Raw genomic sequence first — 20,385 nt, 5'->3', positions numbered from 1 at the left:
TTCATGGGTCCTTCAACTTGCCAACTTCCGGCGCTATATTTAATACATCGCAGTTTGTGATGAAAGCTAGCAAGTAACTGACTAACTGCAATCGTATAACTTTAGATTTTTTATCTCAAAGACACCCATCAAAATACATCGAAATGAACGTCATAGATCATGTACGGGATATGGCCGCTGCGGGGCTACACTCAAATGTTCGGATAATGAGTAGTTTACTGCTGACAATGAGCAATAACAATCCGTAAGTATTAGCTTGTTGGCTAACTAGCTAACGTTATTACTGAACATCCACATTTTATCTAACTAACTAGCTATTCATTCCGTTCGATCAGCTTTGAAAGCATATAATTCTGTACAATTGGTAAAAACATGTGTCCTAATGAATGCATGTTGATCGTCACGAGACAAGTTGAAGTTGACAAGCAATCACTTGTAGCAAGCTAGCTAACTAGATCGCTTAAGATGGGTGTAAATGTAGTTAGTAAATGTAATAAGATGGATTAATTCTGGCGTTGTGAATGTTGTATGTTGATTGCTATTTATCTTGACCACAAGTTATTGTCAGTCTAATACTGTGCCATTGATGCGCGTGCCACATATTTTCCTGCAGAGAGCTGTTCTCACCATCCCAGAAGTACCAGTTGCTGGTTTACCATGCAGATGCCATCTTCCATGACAAGGAGTACCGTAATGCTGCCTGCAAGTACAACATGGCACTGCAGCAGAAGAAAGTGCTCAGCAAAACGTCCAAAGTTCGCCCATCTACCGGGGGAACGGCATCCTCCATACAGTCACAGGTGTGCAAGGCTCCCAACTCTGTCAATTACAACACATATCTATATTAGCAACAAGCATTCATGTCATTAATTTAAAATAATGCACATTTGACTGACCTGCTCTACAGACAGTATACAGTGCATTCAGAAAGTATTCAGACCCATTCACTTTTTCCACATTTTGTTGTTAGCCTTATTCTAAAATGGATGAAATTGTCCCCCCCCCCCCCCCCAATTACACACAATACCCCATAGTGAAGCAAAAACACGTTTTGAAAAATGGTTTGCAAATGTATTAAATAAAAAACAGAAATTACATTTACATAAGTATTCAGACCATTTACTCAGTACTTTGTTGAAGCACCTTTGGCAGCGATTACAGCCTGTAGTCTTTTTGGTTATGACGCTACAAACTTGGCACACCTGTCTTTAGGGAGGTTCTCCCATTCTTCTCTGCAGATCCTCTCCGGTTTCTCCAGAGATGTTCGATCGGGTTCAAGTCGGCGCTGGCTTAGGTTTGTTGTCCTTTTGGAAGGTGAACCTTCGCTCCAGTCTGAGGTCCTGAGCGCTCTGGAGCAGGTCTTCATAAAGGATCTCTGTACTTTGCTCCGTTCATCTTTCCCTCGATCCTGACAAGTTTCCCAGTACCTGCTGCTGAAAAACATCACCACAGCATGATGCTGCCACCCCCATGCTTCACCGTAGGGATGGTATTGGCCAGGTGATGAGTGGTGCCTGGTGTCCTCCAGACGTGACGCTTAGCATTGAGGCCAAATAGTTAAATATTGGTTTCATCAGACCAGAGAATCTTGTTTCTCATGGTTTAAGTCCTAGGTGCCTTTTGGCAACTCCAAGGGGGCTGTCGTGCCTCTTACTGAGGAGTGGCTTCCGTCTGTCCACTCTACCATAAAAGCCTGATTGGTGGAGTGCTGCAGAGATGGTTGTCCTTCTGGAAGGTTTTCCCATTACCACAGAGGAGCTCTGTCAGAGTGACCATCAGGTTCTTGGTTACCTCCCTGACCAAGGCCCTTCTCCCCCGATTGCTCAGTTTGGCCAGGCTGCCAGCTCTAGGAAGAGTCTTAGTGGTTCTAAACTTCTTCCATTTAAGAATAATGGTCGCCACTGTGTTCTTGGGGACCTTCACTGCTGCAGAAATGTTTTGTTATGCTTCCCTAGATCTGTGCCTCGACACAATCCCGTCTCGAGCTCTATGCACAATTCCTTCGACCTCATGGCTTAGTTTTTGCTCTGACATGCACTGTCAACTGTGGGACCTTTTATAGACAGGTGGGCCTTTCCAATCATGTCCAATAAATTGACTTTAGCACAGGTGGACTCCAATGAAGTTGAAGAAACATCTCAAGGATGATCAATGGAAACTGGATACACCTGAACTCAATTTCAAGTCTCATAGCAAAGGGTATGAATACTTATGTAAATAAGGTATTTCTGTTAAATTTGATTTTTTATAAATGTGCAAAAATGTCTAAACCTGTTTTCGCTTTGTCATTATGGGGTATTGTGTGTCGATTGATGAGGAAAACAATTCATTTAATACATTTTAAATTAGGCTGTAACGTAACCAAATGTGGAATAAGTGAAGGGGTCTGAATTCTTTCCGAATGCACTGTACATAATTGTGCACAATGTGCTGGAAGGAATCACATTGCCTTCTGAATTGACCAATGACATTTTTCTTCTTCCCAGAGTTTGCCCTCAGAGATTGAGGTAAAGTATAAGATTGCAGAGTGCTACACCATCCTGAAGCTGGATAAGGATGCCATTGCAGTGCTTGATGGGATTCCATCTAGACAGAGAACCCCAAAGGTAGGCAGCCAAGTTCGAGGTCTCCTCCTGAAAGCCCCCCCCCCATCTTCTCTCAATGTCAGCTAAGCTTGCAGTGCCGTTTATGACTATTTCAATAAAGTAGCCGAGATTCTTGCGAGGTATTGCTTATTTGTTTATCCATTTCAGATCAACATGATGCTGGCAAATCTGTACAGGAAGGCTGGACAGGAACGCTCTGCTGTCACAAGCTACAAAGAGGTCCTGAGACAGTGTCCTCTGGCACTGGATGCCATCATTGGTATGGACTAGTGACTGGGATGTTTCTGTAGTGCATCACACAGACATTCCAACACCCCGTGTTATTGTGCTCTATGTTTTGAAGGGTTCTTTTACCTCCTTGTCTGTTGTAGGTCTCTTGTCTCTATCAGTGAAGGGAGCTGAGGTGGCATCCATGACAATGGATGTGATCCAGAGTATTCCCAACCTGGACTGGCTCTCTGCATGGATCAAAGCCTATGCCTTCATACATGCAGGGGACAACCACAGAGCAATCAACACCATCTGGTGAGCAGACCAGTGCCTCACCGCCATGGAGGCGTTATTCATTTCATGAATCATCATCTCTGGTATTGTTAAGCTCGGGCTCTCATTTTGGGTATTTGTCTGTTCCCTGATTCTCCTTTTCAGCTCTCTGGAGAAAAAGTCTTTACTGCGGGACAATGTGGACCTGCTGGTGAGCCTGGCAGATGTGTACTTCAGGGCAGGTGACACAAAGAACTCCATCCTGAAGTTTGAGCAGGCCCAGATGCTGGACCCTTATCTGATCAAAGGTACTGGACAGCTGGTATCAGAAAAACCCATCATATACATTCGTTTCTTAGGACTCACTAAACCAGGCTAGCGATGCTTATCTAAGACATTAACTAAGTATATATATTTATATTAATTATTTGGACTAATTCAGTTATGTTGTCTATATTTGCTGTCAGGCATGGATGTATATGGCTACCTTATGGCACGTGAGGGGCACCTGGAGGATGTTGAGGTCCTTGGAGGAAGACTGTTCAACATCTCAGATCAGCATGCAGAGCCCTGGGTTATATCTGGGTAAGTGATCTTCAGTGACCAGAAATAAACATATGATAAGATCCAAGTCATTGAAATACTAAATTAAGTGCAGTTTTTATTTTTATTAATCTATAATAACGGGTTTGTATTTTGTTATAACAGTTATTAAAAATGTTAAAAGCCTGTTTTTCAGTCTACGTACACTAAATACATGTTCCTACCCATCTGATTTTGGTGGCTCAGATGTCACAGCTTCTACAGTAAGCGCTACTCCCGGGCCCTCTACCTGGGTGCCAAGGCCATCCAGCTGAACAGCAACAGTGTGCAGGCCCTCCTCCTGAAGGGGGCAGCACTGAGGAACATGGGCCGAGTGCAGGAGGCCATCATCCACTTTAGAGAGGCCATGCGCCTGGCGCCATGCCGTCTGGACTGCTACGAAGGCAAGGGGACCTATTTGTTATGATAATCATTCTAATGAAAATCTGTTTTAAACTTGGGAACAGCCCCCCACATCAAACATCCAATGCAAATTGGTTTGTAGTTTTGTAGAACATGGCGCTTGCATCGCCAAGGTTGTGGGTTCTATTCCTGGGACCATCCATACTCAACATTTTGCACACATTACTCTAAGTCACTTTGGATAAAAGCGTCTGCTAAATGGTATATATTATTTGTTGCTACTAGTATTGAGGTAGTAATGAGACTTCTGTCCTCAGGTCTGATTGACTGTTACCTGGCATCCAATGGGATCCGAGAGGCGATGGGGATGGCCAATAACATCTATAAAACCCTGGGAGCGAATGCCCAGACTCTAACCATCCTGGCCACAGTCTGCCTGGAGGATCCTGTGACCCAGGAGAAGGCCAAAACCCTGCTGGACAAGGCGCTAGCTCAGAGGCCTGACTACACCAAGGCTGTGGTCAAAAAGGCAGAGCTGCTAAGTATGTGGCTTGGTACCTATTCTTATCAGCTGTTGTGCTGTAGAGATTTACAACCATTGCATCTTCATAAGTGTAAGGGAAAAGATTTTGGATATTGTTTGTTGTCCTATTTCAGGTCGGGAACAGAAATATGAGGAAGGGATTGCTCTTCTCCGGAATGCCTTAGCCAATCAGAGTGACTGTGTGCTGCACAGAATGCTGGGGGATTTCCTTGTGGCGGTCAATGATTATCAAGAGGCAATGGACCAATACAGCATAGCACTTAGGTAATGTTACACCCAAGTCCAGTGTTTTACACACCTCATGAAACGTTAAAGCACGGTCACCCTTAGGCCTATTTTAAATGTTGCACTTTTGATCTTGAGAATGCCCATGTTTCTCTATCATCTGACACTGTTGGTCTCTCAGCCTGGACCCAAATGACCAGAAGTCTCTGGAAGGAATGCAGAAGATGGAGAAGGAGGAGAGCCCTGCTGATGCCACTGTGGAGCTGGATGGAGATGACATGGAGGGCAGTGGGGAGGATGGAGACCTGGAAGGCAGTGACAGTGAGGCAGCCCAGTGGGCAGACCAGGAGCAGTGGTTTGGCATGCAGTGACCCAGCAGGCCCACTGCAGCGATCCCAAGGGCACAGAGGGGGGCAGGGGGAATAAACCACACATGGGCATCATGGGCTACCTGATGTACTGCTCTAGTCACCCACTCAATATGGGTGTGTATAGCCCCATCCCAGTTTTATATAGAAGTCAGCATAGCAGCCCCTGATTTTTTGGGGATGGACGCATCATTTTACTCATGACTCCGATGGGCAGAGAATTCAGTAAGCTTAACTCCGCCTTTCCTAGTTTGCAATCGTCACTGATTAGTTGACATGTGAAAATGTTACTAACTTATGTCCTAGAGTAAAGGAGGCGAGATGAGGCGGCCATTTAGGATTGCTGGGTCATGGCCTTTGAGTTTGCCATTACTGTTTGCTTGTTTTCTCTCTGGTAAACAGGAAATCTTATGAAACCAGTGACGTTAGTTAATTTGTTGCTTTACCCCTGTAACATTTGCACGTATTAACATGCTTCTCTTAAGAAAAATATTGGTGTGTAACTGGTGACACTTTCCCTTTCTCTCAATGTTTAACGTGTCAATCATGTGGTCATTTCGTTTGACTCACATTCTTTGCAAAGTAATGTTACTAGTTTTCCAATGCAAATGTGTATAAGCATGTATTGTATATATGTTTTGAAGATATACATTAAAATCATGACAAGGTCTCATGACCTGACATTCCTTTATTACAAAGTTTGTGGTAATTTGCTTTAGTGACCAGTTGAGGAGCAACTCTAAAACATCCTTGTATGTAGGCTACAAGCAAGGTAGCTTCAAATGAAGACCTCCAACCTGGCATATAGACGATAAGCAACACATCATGTATAATCGCTTTATTTACCTGAAACCACAAATCATGTGATACATAATACAATCGTCAGCTCGGCGAACACGTGCCATTGAAGGGACTGACTGCTTTCGAGAATGTATGTATCACCGCACCTCCGCCCTTCCCAGATACTGCAAACATATCGCACATCACAGTGCAAAGCAAATAGTCTGGTTATTTTACACATCCTATTCAAAAAAAGATTTCCTTAGGAAAAGATAGGCATTTCAGCTTATAACATTTGTACTATTGTTTGTAAATGAATGTCTTTAATTTATCAATACTATACATTAACTATTACACATCTGATCAAATAATTTGCTGCTTCAGAGGGCATGCATCATGGAATATTGTACATTAATATAAAACTATGACATTAAGTTTATTAAGATGGCATGAGAACTCTGTCTTGTCTAGTTTGAAGGTTCCCCATGCAGTAAGGATTTAGGGACTTGGGATTGGTTCATTTGATTCCAAAAACACTTCATACCCATTTATGCCCATTCTGTTAAATATTTACCATTTGATTATTAGTACTTTTTTTTGTTGTGATGGAATTGCTTATGAAATGTCTTGATATCTCTTTATTGACATGCAGGTCTTGGAAGATGTGGTGCTGCTCAAAAAACACATGCACAACACAAACAAAACCTTACAGTTCCTGCAAGGGATTTAGAGGGGCGGGTTTACACGGCACTAGCTGCAGAGAGAGAACAGAGAAAGACAGAGAGAGAAACCAATCAGAGGACGACAGAAATATGGCATAGGTCAAAGAAGCAAAAGGTGCAAACCAGAGGCATGGCTTCCTCACTAGGCATTTAAAAAAGGCATGGTGAACAAAAAGCCATTATTAAAAGGTAATCTACTGCTTCATTTTCTACGTACAGTCATAATGTCTAGGGCCATGCCACGTGCAAGCAGGATGGGAATAAATGGAGTAAGCCATATTAAGTGAAACACTTATGACCTGCGAGTCGCATGTCAGAGCTCAAAACTTGCTACCAGTAATGACGCTTTACACATCAATCCCTTATTAAAAACAGACTTGATCCAGGTGGAACTAAGACAGACACAGGGTCTTAATCCTATAGTGTAGGTTTGGCTGGCACTTAGTGACAAAGGGATGTTGAAATGAAGGCGCCTCCAATTTTCCTCCATATTACAAGATCCTGCCGATTGCCTCTGCTGGCTGATAGATAGGACCAATTGGTAATATCACTCATGGAATGGTACCCTTAGTAGAATGTATCAAAGACCAAGAGCACAGACTCGACACTTATTCTTTCAACAAGGAGAAGAGTTACTGCTGTCAGACTCAGACAGCAAGGCTCGGTGTGTGACAGTGCCAGGATGAGAGGAGACATTAGTGGGCAGAAAGCATGCAGGCAGAGGGTACTCACTCTGTTGGGTTAACAGGCAGAAGGCATTGGAAGAAATAGCAGTTAGGTTTAAGAAAACTCAAGCGCTTACTGGCCTGGTATCGGCGAGGGCATGCTTTCCAGGAATACCTACCTACAGTGTGTCTAAAACACACTCAAGTAAACTAGTGTAAAGGTATGGAGCATCTGTAAAACTCCATGCACATAGATACTATTTTGTGTGATATTTACAGATATACAGACTCTTCTACCAGCCAGTCATCTTAGCCTTTTAGAGTTGGGCCTATATACTATGGCCAAAGCAGACTCCACTTAGTGACACACCCAAACAGGCAATCCAGACCACAGAAAGGTCCCATCAAGCATCCATCTTGTGCTCAACTGATAAGATAAATCAGCCCCTTGGTGCATTTATATATATTCAAGTACAGTATGTGCACAATATACATAATCTATATCATAATTATTGTAATAAAGAAACTACAGTGCCCGTAAATTAAAGCTAAACCTATAAAAAAAAGTGAACCTTTATGGGAATAACAATAGATTATGTTGTGTTCAAGTAAACGTGTTTAACGACAGGCTTGTCTATATAAAATAATTGCTTTGAATCGAACTAAGGTAACATTTCGTCCGAACCCCACTCAAGGAACATAAAAAAAACACAGATTAAACTTTTTAAAAAGCTCTTAAAATAACATGGAAAGGCAAATGAAGGCTTTCTATTTCTTTCTGCAAAAGCAAAATGGTGCATACCTCAACACTCAATATGACAATGTTTATGAAAAGCTTAGTGAGAAACACGGGTAGTTATCAATAGTCATATTATTAGCGTTGAGGTAGCTGTGCCTAGTGCAGAAAAGAAACATGGAGATCAAACGGTAAGGAAATCTCAGTTCCTCATGCCAGGGCAGAATACATGCATGTTTTTGTGCAGACTTCTGAGTCAGTGCAAATGATGGTCCTTACAGTTACGACACACCATACTTATCCACAAGGTCTTTAGAGGTCAAAGTTCACACTGAAAACAAGAGTCAAACGTCTAAGTCCTGTGCACGTCGCTTATGGGTCCCGACTGCCCCCCCCCCCCCCGTTCCCAAAGCTACAAAAATCTTCATCTTGATAAAATAGTGTTAATTCTCTGTAGACGTCTCATAAATAGATGATTTTTACGCCTGTTCAAAAAAGGGGGCAAAAAAAACAAACACAACCAACAGCTTGATATTAAACGAAGACACATGGACAAGTGATTAACCTCAGGAAATAGTGAACGGTAAAAAAAACTGAATGGACAAAAATGTCCTGGAGACAAACCTAGGAGAGGGCTCACAGATAGCATCTGTCATCCACACAGGTACAAATGTTGACTTGAGCGCCCACTGCAGTTGATGTAGTTGTTGTTGGGGGGGGGTTAGACGTGTGTTAATCTCCACTCACACTGGTGCATTGAGAGGGTTGTGTGCTGGAGTCAGGACCAGAACAGGGCAGACACGTTAGTGTCGATGCTGTAGAGCCACAGCACCAGCGGGAGGGTGATGCCCACAAAGGGCCAGGAGATGCCCTCCGTGCATGCAGAGGGGGACCAGCCTTTGCCGGATGACTTATACTCTGGCTGGTTACCGGGTTCCAGGTAGTTCCTGGCCACGAACTTAAGCAGCTCATCAAGCAGGATGACGGGCAGGGAGATCTTCAACACCACCAGCCACTGGGTCAGGTCCAGAGGGGTGATCTGAAAAATGACCTGGAGAGGTAGAGGAAGAGGGATGAAAAGAGTGAGAATGGGGCAGCTAGAGAATGACCTGGGTTGAGAGGTTGATAGGAGTAAAGCTGACTTACGGGCAGTGGCTCTACATAGAGGATGAGGAAGTGGAGGGACATGGAGAGGCAGATGGCCCCCAGCAGCCAGATGTTCTCCCAGGGGGGCATCCGCAGCAGGGACTGGTTCTCTGACAGGCTGGGGATAGAGAGGTTGAAGGTCACATTAAGATATTTTTTAGGGTCCACATACAGTACTCTATATTCCATTCTTGTAATTAGAAAGTTGTAGCTGTCCTCCACTGAATGCTAATTATTCTTTGAGGATGAAAGAACGCTCCGATGACTACAGGGGACCCACCTGTTAAGGGCATTGCACATCTCAATGGTGACAAGCACAGACAGGGCCATGGTCATGGGGTAGGGGGACTCAAACACATGACACTCCAGGTCGGCGAAGTCAGGGTTGTCAGGGGAACACTGCAGGAAGTGGCTCTGTGTGGGGAGGAGTCAGACAGACACGAGGGACTTAGGCAGGGAGGTACAACACCACACAGACAGTAACGCTGACCTCTAGGAGCTAGTCTTACCAGCTGGTACAGGGAGATCATAGGGCCGTCCTCAGCGGCCACGAACCACCAGGTAGCAGCTCCCACTGTGGCAGCTCCCACATAGCCTGAGGACAGAGACGTAGAAAGAGTTGACTGACTGTGGGACAGACTGGTTCTCTGACTAGGGGGTGGGGGCAGAGGAGTGCACAATAACACTATACGGCAGGGTATGCCAGTAGTAGTAAGCTTGACCTTAAGATGGAGCTATTTGAGACAAAAAATTGAAATAAAGCACAGTCCTAACAGTCCTAATAACTCACATCCGATGGCCAGGTATCTGAAGAAGAGCCATCCGGAGATGAGGGGCTCCTTGGCACTGCGGGGGGGCTTGTTCATGATGTCCAGGTCGGGGGGGTTGAAGCCCAGTGCAGTGGCAGGGAGACCGTCTGTCACCAGGTTGACCCACAGCAGCTGAACTGGGATCAGAGCCTCAGGGAAGCCCAGAGCAGCCGTCAGGAAGATACTGCCCGCACAGAGAAACATTGTTAACACCACTAGCACCACTACAGAGACCTCAGTGCCAGGAGGAGGTACGTCAAACAGCTGACTCACCAGACGACCTCTCCCACGTTGGAGGAGATGAGGTAGCGGATGAACTGCTTCATGTTGTTGTAAATGGCCCTGCCCTCCTCCACAGCCGCCACGATGGAAGAGAAGTTGTCATCGGCCAGGACCATCTCAGAGGCTGACTTGGCCACGGCAGTGCCAGACCCCATGGCGATGCCAATCTCTGCCTTCTTCAATGCAGGGGCATCGTTCACTCCGTCACCAGTCTGTGTGGGAGAAAACAGATATACTTAAGGATGGATAGGAGGCTACATGACAACAGCAATACAATAGATATACAAGCCTTACAGGTACAGTAAGGATACGGATGGGGGATGTGAGCGGGGGGGGTTCATTGTACCATGGCCGTGATCTCATCCATGCCCTGCAAGAACTCAACGATCTTGGACTTGTGGGAGGGCTCGACACGGGCGAAGCAGCGGGCGTTGATCACGGCATCACGCTGTGCCTGGGGAGACAGGTCGTCAAACTCGCGGCCTGTGAACGCCATTTTGTCCACGTCGTCCTCCTCGCTCAGGATGCCGATACGGCGGCAGATGGCCACGGCAGTGCCCTTGTTGTCGCCGGTGATCATGATGACTCGGATGCCGGCCAGGCGGCACAACTTGATGGAGGCAGCCACCTCTGTCCTGGGAGGGTCCAGCATGCCAACGCAGCCCACAAAGGTCAAGCCAGACTGAGCAGAGAAACACACACACAAACACGATCAGGGCTGTCATCAGGGTTCCTACTCAACGTCCAACCGTTATACTAGATATGATAGTAATAGCGTCCCGCAGTGTAAGTCAGATATAATCTACTTTATGCAACAGTGGTGATGAGTAACCCTCACCTCGTAACCAGCGAAACGGGCACAATCGACCAGCACCATATCCTCCTTCCTGGGTGGGGCGTCCCGGGTGGCCAGAGCCAGGCAGCGCAGGGTGTCACGCCCCGTTCCGTACTCTCGGATTGTAGACATTATCCTCTCCTTGATGCCTGGGGTCATGGCAACCTTGTTGGTGCCCACCCTGACATGGGTACACCTGTCAATAACGCCCTCTGGGGCACCCTGTGGGGTAAGAACGAGTTTGAGGTTGAAACACCGATTCAAACACGGGCGACTCAAAAACACTTGGTTCAAAGTGAGTCAAGCATAGGAGTGTTGCTAAAAGCTGGTGATACCTTGACAAACATCTTTCCGAGGGAGGAGCGGGCCTTGTTGGCGGTGCAGTACACAGACATGGACTTCCTGTCTCTGGAGAACTCCAGGGTGAACTCCTTCTTCATCAGCTGCGTGATCACCTAATAGAAGACACGCAGACACACGACTCAGAAAACCTGCTCACAAACCAGCGGTGACGTTTCACACCATTCAACGGTTGCGGTTAGTGGACTTACAGAGTTGCAGGCATTGGCCCTGTCGATCTTGGACAGGCCTTGGATGTCGGTGTCAAACGCATTCATCTTTTCCACCAGGCAGGTGAGGGCCGTCTCTGTGGCCTCGCCAACCTTCTCATACACACCTTTGGCCTGATGACACAAACATAAACATTAGTCACTTCTACTCCACGTCCCATGATGAGCCATATGAAGGAGAAAGGCAGGCAGGCGAGCACACGGACCTCATTATAGTCCAGAGAGGAGTCATTGCACAGAGCACAGATGGTGGCAATCTCCACTAGACCATCGTACGCAGAGGACTTCACTAGTCTGCCATCCTGGTACCTGAAGGGAGGCACAAAGGACAGGGCCGGACACAAGAGGAAACGTTGGAGGGAGTTTAACAATACATGTAACTAGAGGTAAATCAATAATTGTAGCATGAATGGATTAGCATTAAGAGTGTATTTGGTCCTCACACTTCTCCCTCAGGGGCGTAAGTAGAGCCAGTGATGGTGAACTCGTTCAGAGAGCAGCTGTTCCCCTCGGCCTTGTCAAGGATGAACATCTGGAGAACCCGACACAGCACAGACAAGACAAGGTTAGGCCTAATCATCTCACACCAATGTATGGTTACAACATTACATTAGAGGCTGTTTCTTAACTGACACTGTAGATGGCAGCAGACGGACAACATAATAGCAGAGTGGACTGCAGCAAGTCAGCGCCACAGAGTCTGTGAGGGCTGTAGACCACCCTATACTGTGTGTGGTTGGCTCTTCTATCCTAGTGGGGGACCTAAAAGTAAAGTAAAACAAGGAAAATTCTCCCTTGTGAGGGCATTTCCCACATCCCCATGAGGACAAAGGCTATTTTAAGTTTAGGGGTTAGGTTTAGGGTTACAATTAGGTTTAGAATTTGGGTTAGGGAAAATAGGATTTGGAATTAAAATTTTAGGTCCCCACGAGGATAGAAGAGCATAATGTGTGTGTGTGTGTGTGTGTGTGTGTGTGTGTGTGTGTGTGTGCGTACACTCTCTGGGCTGCAGGGATTTAGATGCCCTCTCTGGCTGTGTGTGGGGGTTATGGTAGGAGTGTAGCAGTGAGCACTGGTTGTTTGGTTTAGTCAATACTACATAAGTAAAATAGTGGAGGCCGTCTGTCAGGGAGCCTGAATAAAGAGAAGAGAGTGCTGGAGCCCAGAGGGCTGGGCCTTTCCCCTCAGGAAGAACTGGACTGGTCCAAACCTAAGAGTAGGCACATGCACACAAACACTGTCACAGCCAGTCAGCTGGGACACCACCACAGCAGTCTCAGTCAGAGATAAAAGGAAGGAAGAGTGATGGTAATCAGTCATGTCCTTTCCAGACGGAGGCCACACTTCAAAGAGCTTTGCTGGCGTCAGATGATTAGAAAAAAAATGACATTCTCTTTCGCTGGATACATTATGCTTCTGTTACTGTGAATTCAACACAAACAATTTTGTGGAAGACTTTCTTTCCACGCATCACTGACAGAGATGAAATGGGAGACGGTTGCTGGGCAGTTACCTGAAGAAGGCTTGGCTCACTTTCGGCTCCTAGCCTCTACCTCAAAGATCTTAAAGGGATACTGTGAGATTCTGGTATTTAAGCTCTTGATATCCTAGTAGCAATGCTACTGTACCTGTAGACTTCCAGTCATTGCGCTAAAGCTAGTTAGCAGTAGTTTCTCGAGTCAATGCTAACTTCCTTCATCCTGCACACAGAGACATCAAAATGATGTCCATAAGTTCATCTGACTATAGGCAAGTAAATTAAACAGCCAGAATCTCGCAGTATCCCTTTAACCTACTGGATAGGGGAAAGCAATGTGGAGGAAGTTTGGCATATTACTGGCAAACTACTGGCATATTAACATGATGCGCTGCTTAAACAGATGTCCTCCTCACTTATGTTATGTAAACAATGAGATAAGCACCGTAGGTGATGATGACTAGTAGTTACTAGTGCATTAAGGCAAAAATTGCATCATCCATTCTAATAATCTCAGTCTGCGCCAGAGGAGAAGGGAAATGACTAGAGAGGGAAAAACATTCAAATAAGACCATAGAGACCCATTGGAATGCTAGATCAAAATAGATGTATTCTGGGAAATAAATAGCCGCTGGCCAATAAAGAGTCACTCATCCAGAAAAGAAAATCATGTTTTAAAGGAGTGCAGTCAGCGGTTCCGTACAAAGTTCTGTGCATATTCAACAAAAAGAGAATAAACATGCTCAATGAATAATTAAATGTCTCACTGCTCTGGGACAGAGAATGTAAGTGTGTTGGAGAGCCACTCAGAAAGAGGGAGGGAGGGGCTGGATGCTTTGCAGAGCTGTGACGCAAGGTCAGTTATGCAACAGCACCGCGGCTGATCAGTCACCCCACGGCTGAATGTAGATCACAGCCGCAGCACGTCGCTGCCTCACCACCTCTGTTACACAGCTCACTCTTGATTCCCCACGACAAAGAGCCTTCTGCTTACACCATCTCAAACCCAATCACAGCAAGGTAATGCGACAGAGCCATTTCAGAGGCAGACCTCTCTGTTCAGTCAGTGTGTAAAGCAAGATAAAGAAAACAACCAGACTCACCCTGCAGACAGACATCTGATTGGTCGTGAGGGTGCCAGTCTTGTCGGAGCAGATGACAGAGGTGCAGCCCAGGGTCTCCACAGAGGGAAGGCTGCGGACGATGGCGTTCTTCTTGGCCATGCGGCGGGTTCCCAGGGCCAGGCAGGTGGTGATGACAGCGGGTAGACCCTCGGGGATGGCGGCCACAGCCAGGGCCACGGCAATCTTAAAGTAGTAGACGGCGCCGCGGATCCAGGAGCCTCCGTGGACGGGGTCGTTGAAGTGGCCGATGTTGATCATCCACACAGCGATGCAGATCAGGGAGATTACCTTGGACAGCTGCTCCCCGAACTCATCCAGCTTCTGCTGCAGGGGGGTCTTCTCCTGCTCAGTGGCTGCCATCTCGTCACGGATCTTACCAATCTCAGTGTTCACGCCCGTAGCCACCACCACACCAATAGCCTTGCCAGACGAGATGTTGGTGCCCTGAAAACACACGGGTGGAACATTATGGCCACACAGTCCTGCACATGCTTGAGGAGAGCAGACTAAATGGAAACTCAAACTCTATATTCACAAACCAAAATAACATAGCAGGATCTGCATTTGTAAGTACGTTTGATATCGAGTGATACTGGAATCATTTGTGCCCAAATGTTAAAGATCCATGCATCAGGCCTTCAACTTGAAACAAATAACTGAAGGAGAAGCTCAAACTACTAGCTGATAGTGGAGAGTTCAATCATCATACAGCCACTAGAAGGAGCAGTAAGGCGTGAAGAGTGTTGCTTACAGAGAAGAGCATGTTCTTCTTGTCCTGGTTGACAGCTCGGGGGTCAGGCACTGGGTCGGTGTGCTTGATGACAGAGACGGACTCGCCTGGAATCAAAGCGGAGAGCAGTGCAGATCACATATCACACTCATATCCCTTTGTCGGTGTCCATCGCCTCAGGGAAAAACTACATCAACTTCAATCATAGACTCCCACGCCACAATCCATGTGTAACATTCCTCGCTCTGAATGCTTGTGCACATGATGCAGGGCAAAGCCTCTAATCATATGGATCAAGAGGAAATCATCCCTAGCTATTAACCCAGTTCAGAGGTGAACTCAGTTCGTTCATTCATTCATTCAGGCTGGACATTAACGCTGATTAGGGCTCTACACTGACTTTAAAACCTTTTTTTACAAGGAGCAGGTCTGTGCCTAAGTTGAAAAATGTAGGCGCACACAAAGAAATTAAGGAGCACAAAATATATTTGAGGTTATAAAGCTAGAATCTTTGCATTTTTCTAGGCACACTGGTGTCCCCCGAAATAAAAATTCCAGAAAGCACAAATTATTTAGGCAACTAAAATGGTCGCACTGTAGAGCCCTGTTGTCTTGTCCTGGACAAGTAAAACATTATCACAATATCAAACGATTACTCTGATCAGAGGCCAACATTGGAAAAATCAAATCTATTTTTCATGTACATAAATTTAAAAAGCCTACAGCCTCATGTCCAAACAGATGTGGACATGAGGGAGGCGGCATAAAATGTAGCCAAACTTTAATGAAACTTTTAACTACATAAATATACGTTAAATACCAGTCATGTTTGACAAATATCATTTGTAATTTAGCAGACTCTGTTATCCAGAGCGACATAAGTGAGTGCATTCATTCTCGCACTGGTCCCCAGTGGGAAATGAACCCACAACCCTGGAGTTGCAAGCGCCATGCTCTCCCAACTGAGCCACATGGGACCAATAATGAAGGGTAATTAACATGAACATCTAAAGACTTGATTCTGTAGACATACTCAAAGAACAGCGCCTGTTGCGCACCGCACATCACCCACCTTGAATCTCATCGAAGGTGGTCAGCATTTTAAAACTAATTAACAAACGTAGTTGTTTAAAACCTGGATGTTTAATGTCATTTTATGAAGCATGTATTTTTTTCAAAGTAGCCTAGCCAAAATACGACCATTGAAATGTTGAGAGAATTATTTTAAAACCCTTAATGACATTGAAACCAGCATTTTTCTCATGTTCTATTGGTTTTCAAATAAACTTTCTTTCATTGTCCAGCAGCCAAAGGAATAATCCTATTCATATTAGCATCCATGCTAGTTGATGATTCTTTAGAACTCCAGTCTTAATTTCTAAAATATATTTTCATCGAGGTATGTTAGAGAACAGGGTTTTCCGCTAATTGCATTTTGGAACATTCGCGCATAGCTTTCAGCCATGTGCGCATTGTTGAATTTAAAATATGAAGAAATACAACATTTTTAAGCTAAATCGGTCTGATCCGTTGAGTCAGCCACATTGCCTTCTTAAATGTTTTAATGTGCAGCGGTTGTATGAATTTGGGATCTGTCATCCCATAACTGTCCGTTTGAACCGTATAGATTTTTTTTTTATCGTCCCAGGGACGCGAGCCCTGGAAGGAATTATTTTTATAACGGTTGTAATTGTCATTTTGCAATATTTTATAGGCTACCAAGGGTGGCCAACCATCCTCCAGGAGAGCCTTAAAAAGGGGAGTATAGCGTACATGTTTGCCTGGTAAAAAAAAGAGAAGATAATTATATTTTGTAAAGTGGCATCCTTGCATCATACACGATGTGAAAATTGTGTTACAGACCAAGTGACTTATCTGTCCTACTTGTTCAATGGACAAGTGGCAAAAAAAGTGAATGTCAAGCCCCTTGTCATGATATTAAATGAACAATGCATGTCTTTCATTTGGATAAGCTAAAGTAAAACATTTGTTGTGCTGTGCTGAGCAGTTGGGCTGCCAGTGTACCGAGTGTAGAGCAGCTTTGCAAACTGTCAGACCAGCAAAGAGACATTTACTTTAGAGATGCGAGTCATCTATCAAACAAAGTTTTGAATAACAAACTCTAAAGGAATAAACCTTTAGAGTTTGCCTATGTGAAATGAATGCAAATAAACCTGTGGCAGAGGACAATCAAGGACAAGTCATACAGTATGCTTGCACGCTCAGAGTAGCTACTGCTATCAGTAAAGCCAGCTGTAGAACACCTGGAATGAGCATCTATCAAAATCTATTTTTACTAGAGAAGAACAGTATCCTAAGTTGGTTCAGTATAGGCAGGGTTGCCAGATCTAGATAACGTTTCCAGATCAAATGACCACTTAAAACCTGCCCAAAAAGCCTGAAAACTACCCTCAAAATGTTTTCACAGTATTAGAGTAGTTGCCACATTTATACAAAAAAAAAACTTTATCGAGCCAATTAAGGAATAGACGGAACATGTAATAACATTAGAAGCTGAATTCGGTTTTAATCAAAATAATAACTCTTGCGAGCTATGACATAATAAAGGAATTTGAATATGTCGCAAGAGAAAATAATTTGCCCTTAAACTCACCTGATCATTTCCATCAATGGATGTCGGTTTAACTAGTTTGACTGCTATGATTAAGCAACAAGGCATGAGGGCAGTATTGTATATGGCCAATATACCACAGCTAACGGCTGTTCTTATTAACAACCTCTTGAAACTAAGGGGCACTATTTTTATTTTTGGAAAAATAACGTTCCCAAAGTAAACCGCCTATTTCTCAGGACCAGATGCTAGAATATGCATATAATTGACAGCTTAGGATAGAAAACACTCTAAAGTTTCCAAAACTGTAAAAATATTGTCTGTGAGTATAACAGAACTGATATTGCAGGCGAAAGCCTAAGAAAAATCCAATCAGGAAGTGACTCATGTTTTGAAACTGTTGTATTCCTATGCACCCCTATTGGCCATTGAACGGGATATCAACCAGATTCTACAGCATTTTGACTTAGTTTCACGCCTTTATGTTGAAGAATGAGCGTAAACGACTACATTGCGTAAGTGGCCAGCTGAGGGCTCTCAGAGTGATTCTTGCGTAAAAGACAGAGGTAGTCATTTTTCCTCTCGTTCCTACTGAAAAGCCAATTGTCCCGGTTGATATATTATCTAATAGATATTTGAAAAGCACCTTGAGGATTGATTATAAAAAACGTTTGCCATGTTTCTGTCGATATTATGGATATCATTTGGAATTTTGTTCTGCGTTCTATTGTTATTGACTGTACTGTCCCATGTGTTGTTGTTTGTGTCGCACTGCTTTGCTTTGCTTTGCAGTGGGTTAACTGCCTGTTCAGGGGCAGAACGACAGATTTGTACCTTGTCAGCTCGGGGATTTGAACTTGCAACCTTTCGGTTACTAGTCCAACGCTCTAACCACTAGGCTACCCTGCCTATAGCCCCTGATAGGCCTACATATCATTTCAGATAGTCTACAGTAGCCTAGGCAAGAAGTAAACTGAACGACTTAGCAGCTTGCTTAGTTCAAATTAACAGACTAATTTATTAAACATGAATAAGCGAGTCGATTTCAAGATAAGTGTTTCCCAATAGCCTGCTGGAATAGGCTACTGAGGACGGGGGTCATCATTTCAATCACTGAATTAAATAACATGTATATGATCTGAATATGCTTGTCAACAACAGCCAGTGTTTATTTGTCTCCATTATGTATTGATGTGCATCAGCTCTAGCCTGTTAATATGTTTTATGGGAAAAGGGTTGGAGAAAAATAGGTGTTTTTATAATGATAATCTAAAAACAGTTGTCACGATGTGACGCACATTCTGCTATGGCTCCTCTCATTCATGTGACTCAGCCAATAGTGGACTACGCTGCGGTGCTCCCCCCTCACTCACTCAGCAACAGCCTGCCTCGCCGCCAGCAGCAAGTCACAGTGAAATATATATCTATATTTTTTTTAAGAGAAATGCCACGGCGGCCGAGGTGCGATTTAGAAATAACCCAAAAACCCGCAACCAACACATTTTCACCCGCAACATAATTTTCAAAGTAGCCCAATTCGGCAGGAAAACCGTGGACATGGCAACCCTGAGTATAGGATAAACAGTGCAGCAAACAGCCGTGTGTCTTACCGGTCAGGATAGACTGGTCTACTCTCAGGGTTGTAGATTTGATGGAAGAGAGACGGATGTCTGCAGGAACCTTGTCTCCAACTAGGGGGGGAAAGAAGACAGACACACAGAGAGAATTAGAGAAACAGATTACAATGTCATAGACGGACAATGATGCATTGCAAATCAGCATAAAGTGGACACATGATACCTCACATGACCTCCATAACATCTGCCTATGATGTCAACTCATTGTAGCACAAAACAGACACAATGTAGTTACAGGTCTCTCAAGACAAACTGGTTATGCATGTGCAAAGCCATAAACAAGTTTAAGCCTATGCTATAAGCAGAACATTATGAAGAAAACCACCCTATACAGAGTGCTTAGACTAATGGACCTTGAAGACTACCAAGCTGTTCACTGAAATATAGATGCAATTTATTCAGTATCACTGTTAACTGACAGACTATAGCTCATTTCAAGATTGGTTGCTGGGCCACACGAAGGCAGAGGAAGGGTACTGGGCTTCTATCGCTGTAGGGGAGAAAGGAGCACCAGAGCAGGAAGAGGAAATGGAGGACTGGTGAGCCTTAAAAGGCCGGTCCCTAAGAAAGAACCCAATTTGGACCACATCTGAGTTGTGGTGACCCGATTCAGCAACCTATTAGCGCATAAATGCTGGGAGATGGGGAAAACACTAGTTTAAAGCACGGTTCTTCTTTCAGTTTCAACGTGCAGAGCAGTTTCTACATAAAACATGTCAATTTGCTCTTACAGATATGGGCCCGGTTTCCCAAAAGCATCTTAAGGCTAAGTAAGTAGTTACAACTTTTATAGGAGCATCGTTAAACCTCCGAGCTGTTTCCCAAAACCATCGTCACCAAAGCAGGACTTGAAAACGCTTGCTGCCTCAGACCACTCGTGGAACAGCTAAGTGAGTCGTTAGATGCGTTTTTCCCTACCGTGTCACTTTATACACAGAAGATCTCTGCTAAACATAGAATCAAGATGTTTATCCGTCTCTCTGCGACTGCTGATCACTTCGTTGTGAAGTTGACTGCAAATACAAAGTTCCCAATGTCTTTGCAATTGTTACAAACAAGCAAAGGGTAAAAAGGACACATCAAATTAAAAACAGAATGACTGCATTAAATTATATACCGTGTAGGCTATA

The 20,385-nt window shown here is 44.5% G+C and overlaps 2 protein-coding genes across 3 annotated transcripts in view; one reads left to right on the top strand and one right to left on the bottom strand.

The window, feature by feature from the left end:
* The first annotated feature begins 34 nt into the window (after positions 1-34).
* Positions 35-5,857, top strand: LOC115139916 (anaphase-promoting complex subunit 7). The gene is made up of 11 exons (XM_029677789.2): positions 35-244; positions 614-800; positions 2,487-2,606; positions 2,754-2,865; positions 2,978-3,131; positions 3,255-3,397; positions 3,557-3,674; positions 3,879-4,075; positions 4,352-4,576; positions 4,692-4,842; positions 4,985-5,857. Exons 1-11 carry the CDS (start codon positions 144-146, stop codon positions 5,172-5,174), a joined length of 1,698 nt encoding a protein of 565 aa, XP_029533649.1. The 5' UTR covers positions 35-143; the 3' UTR covers positions 5,175-5,857.
* Positions 5,858-5,994: 137 nt separating this feature from the next.
* The window catches only part of LOC115139915 (sarcoplasmic/endoplasmic reticulum calcium ATPase 2-like), a 47,374-nt gene continuing 32,983 nt past the window's right edge, over positions 5,995-20,385 (bottom strand). The window contains exons 6-21 of one of the 2 annotated variants that reach the window (XM_029677788.2): positions 19,229-19,309; positions 15,068-15,153; positions 14,296-14,760; positions 12,159-12,247; positions 11,922-12,024; positions 11,698-11,829; positions 11,482-11,601; positions 11,150-11,368; positions 10,658-10,993; positions 10,303-10,523; positions 10,011-10,213; positions 9,730-9,815; positions 9,501-9,634; positions 9,221-9,338; positions 9,005-9,125; positions 5,995-6,705 (exon numbers count right to left, since the gene is read on the bottom strand). In XM_029677788.2, coding sequence (XP_029533648.1) covers positions 6,692-6,705; positions 9,005-9,125; positions 9,221-9,338; positions 9,501-9,634; positions 9,730-9,815; positions 10,011-10,213; positions 10,303-10,523; positions 10,658-10,993; positions 11,150-11,368; positions 11,482-11,601; positions 11,698-11,829; positions 11,922-12,024; positions 12,159-12,247; positions 14,296-14,760; positions 15,068-15,153; positions 19,229-19,309 — 2,528 coding nt within the window. In that variant the 3' untranslated portion in view covers positions 5,995-6,691. Of the gene's footprint in view, positions 9,126-9,220; positions 9,339-9,500; positions 9,635-9,729; positions 9,816-10,010; positions 10,214-10,302; positions 10,524-10,657; positions 10,994-11,149; positions 11,369-11,481; positions 11,602-11,697; positions 11,830-11,921; positions 12,025-12,158; positions 12,248-14,295; positions 14,761-15,067; positions 15,154-19,228; positions 19,310-20,385 lie in introns of both variants that reach the window. The other variant, XM_029677787.2, reaches the window with a different exon arrangement.

Source organism: Oncorhynchus nerka, linkage group LG13, assembly GCF_034236695.1.
Source record: "Oncorhynchus nerka isolate Pitt River linkage group LG13, Oner_Uvic_2.0, whole genome shotgun sequence".
In the NCBI taxonomy this organism is placed as follows: Eukaryota; Metazoa; Chordata; class Actinopteri; order Salmoniformes; family Salmonidae; genus Oncorhynchus; species Oncorhynchus nerka.
This window is presented reverse-complemented; position numbering and strand designations above follow the sequence as displayed.

What these genes read in the sequence shown, in the direction of transcription:
- LOC115139916 (XM_029677789.2), top strand. Translation starts at nt 144, where the DNA reads ATGAACGTCATAGATCATGTACGGGATATGGCCGCTGCGGGGCTACAC. An exon ending in CTAGACAGAGAACCCCAAAG is followed by an intron (nt 2,607 to 2,753) that starts GTAGGCAGCCAA and finishes TATCCATTTCAG; the next exon opens with ATCAACATGATGCTGGCAAA. An exon ending in GAGCCCTGGGTTATATCTGG is followed by an intron (nt 3,675 to 3,878) that starts GTAAGTGATCTT and finishes TTGGTGGCTCAG; the next exon opens with ATGTCACAGCTTCTACAGTA.